Source organism: Colletes gigas, unplaced genomic scaffold (genome assembly GCF_013123115.1).
Source record: "Colletes gigas isolate AHSC1104 unplaced genomic scaffold, ASM1312311v1 Colletes_gigas_Sc00011, whole genome shotgun sequence".
In the NCBI taxonomy this organism is placed as follows: Eukaryota; Metazoa; Arthropoda; class Insecta; order Hymenoptera; family Colletidae; genus Colletes; species Colletes gigas.
The window spans coordinates 6,163,729-6,172,290 of NW_025106640.1; the positions used below are offsets into that span (position 1 = coordinate 6,163,729).

An 8,562-nucleotide genomic window follows, 5' to 3' on the forward strand; every position below is an offset into this window, starting at 1 on the left:
CGAACAATTACACGTCATTATAAATCTCCAGATTTCATTATGAAACCGTTTATTTACATATTTTCTACGCATCATAATTTATACACGGCTTAATCGTCTTCGCCCTCAGTTGCTTTTAAACTACCGAATACTTGCGATGGAATAGTTTGTTTTTCAATGGGTATATCTAAAAGTAAATATTTAAATTAGAAGACAACATAAAATGTGTACGTTGCTATGGAAACTGTCCAAATCAATTTATAAACGCATTTACATGTGATAAAGTGTAATAAAAATCTAAGTGTGTTAATGGACTTTATACTACCTTCCTCCACGTCCGCTTCGTTGTCATTAACATCATCTATGTCAATATCTATCTCATCCGGATTATTCACTTGTGATTCCGATTTTCCATCTCCTTCTGTCACGCCGCGAACAAATTTTATACTATCCTTGTACGCGGCAACGTTGTCTATAAAATTGCATTATCGTATTAGAAAAGTTTTAAGCATGCATCTAAATTAAAGAAAACCCCGTGAGAATTACGATCGATTACCTGTACTTGGTGTTTTACTATCCAAAAGATGCATTGCATCCACTGGTACGTCTGACGGTGGGTTTGATGCATTGTTTAACATTTGAGCAGACATCATATTTACTTGAGTATTGTACATAGCTTGAACGCTGCGTTTTATTCGAAGCATTTCACGCATTGTATCCTCGTTGCCGTGTCTCACTTCAAATTCTTTCCATATTTGCCAGAAATTCGATGTTACCTACGTAAGGACACGAATATTTATAACAGTGTCCCGTGGTTTTCCACTAAACTGCGAGAACTTAATTCAAAGGTTAAAATTAATCTAAACGATTCGATTATCCGATATCTTACTCTTGGGTCGCAAATTTGACTGCAATGTGCATATATCGCCCGCGCTCTGTCAACTTCTCCTAATTTCGTTTCCATCTCAGCAAATCGCAAACACATTTCTCTTGTATTTTCTTCGTTTAGAACTTCTATAGCCTTTTCATATATTTGTCGCGTTTTCGGAACACCGTATATGTCTGCTGCTTTCTTTATGTATATGTTGAACATCTGTAACATTATCTCGATATTTTAGAAAATTGTTAAAATATATCTGTGTGTATAAAACTGTATATCGTACCTCAAATCTTTCTTCGGGAAGAACGGCGCTTGTTGCTCGCTCGTACACAGACATTGCATGTCTAGCCAAGCCATGTTCTTCTTCTAATTTTGCATACAATAAATACAAAGCTGCAACAAAATATGACAATACATTAGCAAGAACAAAATATTCTTTATAATATCCTGTTTACATTCGATTCTAATGATAAGTGACAATACCTTTAGCGTATTTAGGTGGGCAATGTTCTAAGCACTGTTCAAACAAATCTCGCGTTCGTTCCAATTTTGTACCACCGTAACGTTTTAAGAATTTCGTAAGATACGTGTTCCATATATCGTAAACATTAGGCCATTTAAATAATGCAATTCCTTTCTCATACGCCTATTAAAAATATTGAAAAATTATTTAACAGTCCATTCAATTTTGTCAGAATCATAAAGTAATGCTTTTACATACTCTGAAGGCTTCTTCAAAATATTTATTTTCTTCTAAAAAGAGACCGTAATTAATAATGATTTGCGGTGTTGCGATTTTTAAATCTATAATTTTATCATATACTGCTTTGCATGTCTGTATAAAAAAAAAAATACGAAAAAATTATAAATTGCAAAAAATAAAAAGTATAAAAGTGACATTGTGTCTTCATGCACATATTTTACCTTAAATGTACCAAAACTTTCTTCCAAATCCGCATACATAGACCAGACTTTCAATGATTTATATAATCTCATTTGAACAGTTTCTGTTTCATCGTGATAAGCTACTTTGCGGAATGGCATAGCCGTAGCGCGATGCATAAGTTTCAAAGCATCTTTATAATTTCTGTACGAATTAAATTATATTAATAAAAAAAAGTTCTTAAACGATATCGTGTTTTCTTTCACAAAAGAATACGTTGAAAGATGCAGTACCCGTGTCTAATTTCCATTTCAGCCCATTCGCACCATACAGAAGCGAGATCGTCTACTTTGGTATATGGAACATGAGTTGCTTTTTCAAAAACCACTCTAGCATCTGTTATTTGACCATTCTCTTCATAAAATTTGCCAAACGCAACCCATAAAGTGTGCAATTTGCCTACTGCTAAATGTGGTTGCACAGTTTGTACAGCTTCTGTATATGTATTAATAATCTAAAAATAGTTAATAAATAAAGCAATACAACATAACTTCTATCGAATGGTAAAAAAAATTTTGTATACTTCGTGAGGTTGTCCTTCATAAAGCATAACTCTTTTATGCCACTCTTGTACATTGTGTGGGTTTTGTCTAAGTAATACAGAATTAAGTAATAATAATCGTCTTTCCATCAGATGTTCAAATCGTGCTAATCTCAATTCTAAATCTATGTCATCTGTAAAAACATTGTTACAATTGTTATGGTAATATTAGGCTAGGAAGTCCCCTTTCTTAGTAGCAGGTCATATACGTTTATATTCGTACCATCTTCGGTAGGATTTTTCGCAGCATCCTCCATGCGTTTACTAAGACTAAGTTCCTCAAACTGTGCATAAGCATCAAAAACTTGAGTAAAATCCCTAACTGTTGTCACTGTTTGTATTGCTTCTTCGTAAATATCTCTTGCCTACCAAAAGTTAGGAACGTACGAATTATTTCGTTTGAAAGTAAAATTACGCGTATTTCAAAGGCAAAAATATTTCGGTACCCTTTCAAATAAACCGCTGCGAACATAGTAATCTGCCAAAGAATTCCAAAGTGGACCTAACTGATCAGTGTAACGTCTTAAACCGCCTCTGATAATAGCATCTACATTAAGAGATTTTATTTTGGAAGGATTTTTTGATATCAAATCGCATAATTCATTCCACAATTGATGATTTGATTTCCCGTGTTTTGATACAAAGTCATCTTGATTAACAATTTGCGCGAGTTTCATGGCTGCTTCGTCGAGTCTCTCGATCGATATGAGGTATTCTATGTATTCTTCTGTATCTTCTGGAGCTAACTGGAAATAAAATATGAATTATCTAAATACAAATCAATGACATAGTAAGTTTCGTTACCACAAAACACTCGCACCTTGAGATATCTCCTGAAAACTCTGACAGCAGTTTCATATACATTGTTTTGCTTTAAAAATTCAATGTATAATGGCCATACACGATGATGCTGTGTAATCGGAAGGGCTCTAAGTGCCCGATCAAAAATTTGTCGAGTACGAGTTATGTAACATTGTTCTGTCATTAATGTGCAGTAATCCATCCAAATCCGAGGCATTTTATGCATAAAAACTAGGGCACGTTCAAATGCATTATTTACATCTTCGTAAAGGGGATCTGTTATACATCGTCCTTTTAACTGATTTACACGTTGACGTAAATAATTGTACCATAATTTGTAACTAGCAAAAACAAAAGCTTTAATATTATGTAAAAATCTACTTAAAATAAAAAAATACAAATCTTACCTGCCAGGAAGTTCCTTTAAAGCTCGTTCATACACAATGTTTAAGTTACTACTCTTTGTGCTTTTTAAATGATCTATATAACGTTGCCAATGTTTTACAGAATACGGATTTCTCAAGATTTCTTCTTCATATGGTAAATCTTCCTCATTCTGTACAATATAATAGACTATTATTAAAGAAAAGAACTGTTTTACACAGGACGAAACGAGGTTAGCTTGAATAATGTACTTACGAAAACGTATAAATTCCCTTCCTGATCTTTGCGTTCCAGCATCATCGATAACGTTATTTAATTCTACACAACTTATTAAACTTAATGACAATGGTAAATTAACTGTATTCCGTATTTACAATAAAGTCTTTGCGTGATAGGTTATTTCGTGGTGTTTTGATACTGTTTGATACAATTTGTTGAAGGCGCGCTACGTCAAGGCGGTATTTCATTGATTGCGTCTAACCTAGAATATTAGTTAGTTAATAGAGTCTCTTAAAAATACACTAATAAAATTATAATATAAGTAAAAATATAATGAATATATTTAGAATATTTTTATTTAAAAAGTCTCAGAATAATTACCATTTTTAATGTGCCCTACGATGAAAATAATAAAAATTGCAGAAGGATCATTTGATTTAGAAAAATTTGTGCTAAAGATGTATACACCTAAAAATCAAGTTGCACAACCTGTTTACCTCGTTTTCGAGGAGACATTGGATTGTGACAGCTGTCATATCAAGAATATGGTCGTGATTCATATGTATTAATGTAAACAATTTGACCAATGTCTGTATCAGCTATTCGAAAAATTAATTAACCGTGTTTAATACTTAAAATAACACAGGAATCAATTACGTTTGAACCGTTCTTATCAATAAAAGCTATAAAGGATGACAATGGGCGATGAGACTCCAGTTACATCACTGGTTCTTCCTGTAATCTTAAGACCAATATTAATGAAGGTATTGAAAGTCTCGCTCCGTTCCTTCGTCATAATTATCGGTTAAAACAGATTTTCTATAGAAAAAATAAATTGATTATCGGATGAACAGTTTTTATCACAAGAAAAACAAAATTTCCAGTTTGCATTTATTCATGTACATTATTATTTACGCAGCTAGAGAGACAAAATGTATTGGTTGCTCAAACTTTACGCACAACTCTTTTGAAAGCTGAAAATTCTCATCCAGGAATTACACATGATTTAATTCTTGGTATAATACAAAGGGCAGAACTTAACGTTGACATGAACGAAAGTGTTCTGAGATTACAAGGAGCGGCTTGTGATTATGATGGTATTATATTAATGTTACAATTGGCTAAAATACTAATAACTAATAGTTACTTTGATATATATTTAATTCTTTCTAATTATTTTATGTAGTTGTGGAATATAGATCAGCTCGATCGGAAGATGCTTTTCAAGAACTGAATCGTAAATCGACTTCATTAAAAAGAATACTTAGCAGAATTCCTGATGAAATAACAGATCGTAAAACTTTCCTTGAAACAATCAAGTATGTGTATGCAATGATATATTAACTTTGCATTAATGTTCTATGTTGTTTTATTCATTATAATGCATTTACTTCAGAGAAATAGCAAGTGCAATAAAGAAGCTTTTAGATGCAGTGAATGAAGTTACTGCATTTATACGTGGCTCTGCAGGAAAGCAAGCACTCGATCAAAGAAAAAGGGAATTTGTCAAATATAGTAAAAGATTTAGCAACACGTTAAAGGAGTACTTCAAAGAAGGACAGTAAGTATTTATTATTAATATTTGCTGTTGTTAATCTCTTGTATGGGTGAAAAAAATTTTTGCAAATTTTTGCAGAGCTAATGCAGTATTCGTGAGTGCCCTATATTTAATACAACAAACAAATATGATAATGCTCACAGTAAAAGATAAATGTGAGTAGTAAACAATAAGTTAAAAGTTGAGGAGTACACGCGATACTTTTTCAATAACCGAAGTTACTTGCTATTATTGTGAAGCATATAACATTCTAATTTTATCGATTTTGTTACATATTTAATAATAGAATTTAAATGTCATTTAATATAAAGTATATAGTATCATTATGTTATATATATTAAATTGTTATAAAATCCTAGATACACAAAATGCATATTCTAATAAATAATAGAAATGTTATCTTCGATGCATCGTATGTATTTCGTATGTAAAATAAAAATTCTTATTTGAAGATATAACAAAAGTTTGAAATGAGTCACTTCTCCAAATGTACAAGAAATAAAAATTACTTTATTGATAACAAATGTACACAAATGTGTTGTTATTTCCCACTTGGAAAATTTAATGGTTTGGCTATCTACATCCTCATTGTATCAACAATGACAATGAGTAACAGTAAGGATTAATGGTAATTATTGTAATGAACATTACTGGAAAATGTACAAGTCTTCAAGCACGCTTGCTATCTGAAAATGCTCGTACAATACTGCCAATGCCACTGATATTGTATACCTTTTCATGCCAGATTAATAAATGACTACTGCTACCTTCCGTTGGAATTTCAAATCCTCGATAAATATATTTCATTAATACATCCACTAAGTCTCGATCTAATTGTGCTAGGCAGTCATCCATTTGATTAGATTTTATACTTAGAAGAACTTTCATAGTTAAATTCCGAGCATTATCCTGTAAGATTTAAAGGTTTTCGTTTTTATAAATTCACGTACTTACAATAGATAAAATATTGTTTGAATTATTAAATTGTCGAAGTAACGTGATAATTCTCGTAAAGTGATAATTAAAAGTGTGATATTGAGGTTACCTTTACTTGTTGATTTTTACATTCAAGTGGTGCAGATTTTAATACTGATATCAAAGCTTCGCAATTCTTACCCTTACAGAAAATTTAAGGAAAATACAATGGTGTATGAAAGAAATTAATATAACGTAATGTAAGAGTAATGGAAAGGATATTGGCTAAGAAGTGTCAAAACTTCGTTCTCGTCTGGACCAGTAGGTCCTCCTAATCCGCCGTCAGCATCTTCCTCTTTGAAATTATTGTCACTGTATTGATCAACGTCAATTTTTCGAAACGCGGACGCTGACGAGTCATTTTTGCCGTCGTATCTTGACATTTTCACAACGCGCTGGACGTTTCACCGTGATCACGCCCGGCTTATAATCTAACGCTTTGGAATGAATCTTCATTGGTCTTCAAATACGTCTATATAAGATGCTTTTCATTTATACAGATAACAGGAAGCAAACAACGTTATCATGTAAAAAGATTATCGTTAATTATTGCATTTGTTTGTTTCCATAATAATAGTATTTCGCTGTTTCTGGGTAATAAAAAATTACGTTCAAAGAAATACGTGCTAAACAAGTGCTGAAAATTCCAGCAGACGTATCAAAAAATTCCACCAATCAAAAGCATGAAATTAATCACTCCTTTCTTTTTCATTTCGATAAATAACTGGGCGAATTTATATTTTATTTATATTGCAAAGGAATATGGAACATTCGACAATTATATTTCCTTCGGCGTATAATTAAGGCATAAGTGGTGTCGAATTACGAAGACACTATTTGTGAATTTAATCAATTAAAATTATTATTATGTCCAACGTAAAGAAATATCAAAAATGAAAATTGTTCGAGAGATGTATTTTTATGATTTTATCAAATACTCGGAGTAATTGTTTGAATAAGTTTGTATAGTAATATTAAAATAAAAGATATAATTACTGTTCGTACGAATAATATTGTAATATAATTGCTTTAACATTCCAATCTCTTTCTGTTTTACTTCCTGCCCTTTCCTATGTTTGAACAACTGCCATTAAAACTCGTAAATTCGTAATGCTACCAAATCTATCAAGACAATTGAACCAAAAAGATTTTAATACTAGCATAGAATTTGATCGAATATTTGATACCTTTCGTATAGGTGCTGTAGTATTACTTAGGCGTTGAATACAGTTTTAGAATTAAAAACCTTTCTTTTCATATTTTATAAATGTGTTTTGTTTCATTTGGTGATTTTATGAAAGGTTATGCTAACACTGTGTATCGTGATTCTCTGTACACGACAAATGCGTTTATTACATTAAAAATTTGAATTAAACGATGAATTATCCAAAACTCATTAGTAAATATTACACACCAAAAATAATATGGTATCAGACGGATGTTACGGTAGTTATACGTATTTTATTGCAGGACGTTGATAATTATTTCCTTCGAGTTAAATGCGACTATTTAGTATTTAGGTATTTCTTATATCATATGAACTAATAAAGAATATGTTTCGAAACGTGTATAATTAATGGATAAACTATTTTTAGTACCACGTCGAGCGAAAGAGATTATTGTGTTTGTTTGAATCTTTTTGGAACAGTGGTGGCAGAAAAAACAACTCACACAAACATAGAAAGGGAGATCAAAATCACGCTTATAAAAGCACATAAATGTAATTATAATTATTCATTGTTTATCCGTTTACTTCCTTTTTCTCGTTTATTTACACAGTTTTCATGAAACACAACAGGCACAGAATGGTTAAGATTGCATGTTGAAAGGCAAAAAAATCCACTAATAGTTGCGGATCTGGACCATTTATATAAAAATGAGTGGTACAATGTTCCTTTTAGAATAGGTAATTATTTTGTAATATCAATTAATCGATTAGAATTGCGCATAACTATTCACCAGCAATCGAGAGTTATATTTGGACAATTTGTAATTTCACAAAAATTATGTTTTATTACAGAGAGGGAAAGTTTCGAAGAATATAAACGAAAAAATAATATATCTAATATAATGCCAGTCGTGCCCTCCTCCGACGAAGAAGACTCTGACGACGATGCAATGGACATGTTATTTCTCTAATTTATATAGATTTAGTATTTCTAATGCCTAGAAAATGTTTTTAAAGAGACTGTTTTTTTCTGAATTGAATATTTTTATTATTAAATCATTTATAAATCAGTTTCATATACATACATATCGTTTGTAAATGACTCTTCATTTAA

The 8,562-nt window shown here is 31.4% G+C and overlaps 4 protein-coding genes across 5 annotated transcripts; 2 read left to right on the forward strand and 2 right to left on the reverse strand.

The window, feature by feature from the left end:
• Window positions 1-33: 33 nt before the first annotated feature.
• Window positions 34-3,942, reverse strand: LOC122398345 (pre-mRNA-splicing factor syf1 homolog). Of its 2 annotated transcripts, none has more exons than XM_043398109.1 (15): window positions 3,784-3,942; window positions 3,552-3,700; window positions 3,164-3,485; window positions 2,790-3,089; window positions 2,567-2,708; window positions 2,326-2,477; window positions 2,036-2,256; window positions 1,784-1,946; window positions 1,581-1,694; window positions 1,343-1,505; window positions 1,143-1,252; window positions 869-1,072; window positions 542-755; window positions 305-451; window positions 34-166 (listed from the first exon to the last, which is right to left on the reverse strand). In XM_043398109.1, the coding sequence occupies exons 1-15, from the start codon at window positions 3,826-3,828 to the stop codon at window positions 90-92; spliced, it is 2,523 nt and encodes an 840-aa protein (XP_043254044.1). In that variant the 5' UTR covers window positions 3,829-3,942; the 3' UTR covers window positions 34-89. The 2 variants fall into 2 exon arrangements, with proteins under 2 accessions (XP_043254044.1, XP_043254043.1); XM_043398108.1 differs by having other exon boundaries at window positions 536-755.
• Window positions 3,943-4,252: 310 nt separating this feature from the next.
• LOC122398399 (programmed cell death protein 10) lies at window positions 4,253-5,549 on the forward strand. Its single transcript, XM_043398205.1, has 5 exons — window positions 4,253-4,511; window positions 4,667-4,844; window positions 4,934-5,066; window positions 5,144-5,308; window positions 5,384-5,549. Exons 1-5 carry the CDS (start codon window positions 4,440-4,442, stop codon window positions 5,466-5,468), a joined length of 633 nt encoding a protein of 210 aa, XP_043254140.1. The 5' UTR covers window positions 4,253-4,439; the 3' UTR covers window positions 5,469-5,549.
• Window positions 5,550-5,795: 246 nt separating this feature from the next.
• Window positions 5,796-6,859, reverse strand: LOC122398409 (actin-related protein 2/3 complex subunit 5). Its single transcript, XM_043398217.1, has 3 exons — window positions 6,504-6,859; window positions 6,351-6,424; window positions 5,796-6,214 (listed from the first exon to the last, which is right to left on the reverse strand). Exons 1-3 carry the CDS (start codon window positions 6,661-6,663, stop codon window positions 5,975-5,977), a joined length of 474 nt encoding a protein of 157 aa, XP_043254152.1. The 5' UTR covers window positions 6,664-6,859; the 3' UTR covers window positions 5,796-5,974.
• A 575-nt stretch (window positions 6,860-7,434) lies between these two features.
• LOC122398404 lies at window positions 7,435-8,461 on the forward strand. The gene is made up of 4 exons (XM_043398211.1): window positions 7,435-7,800; window positions 7,876-8,000; window positions 8,079-8,186; window positions 8,301-8,461. Exons 1-4 carry the CDS (start codon window positions 7,658-7,660, stop codon window positions 8,417-8,419), a joined length of 495 nt encoding a protein of 164 aa, XP_043254146.1. The 5' UTR covers window positions 7,435-7,657; the 3' UTR covers window positions 8,420-8,461.
• The last annotated feature ends 101 nt before the right edge of the window (window positions 8,462-8,562 follow it).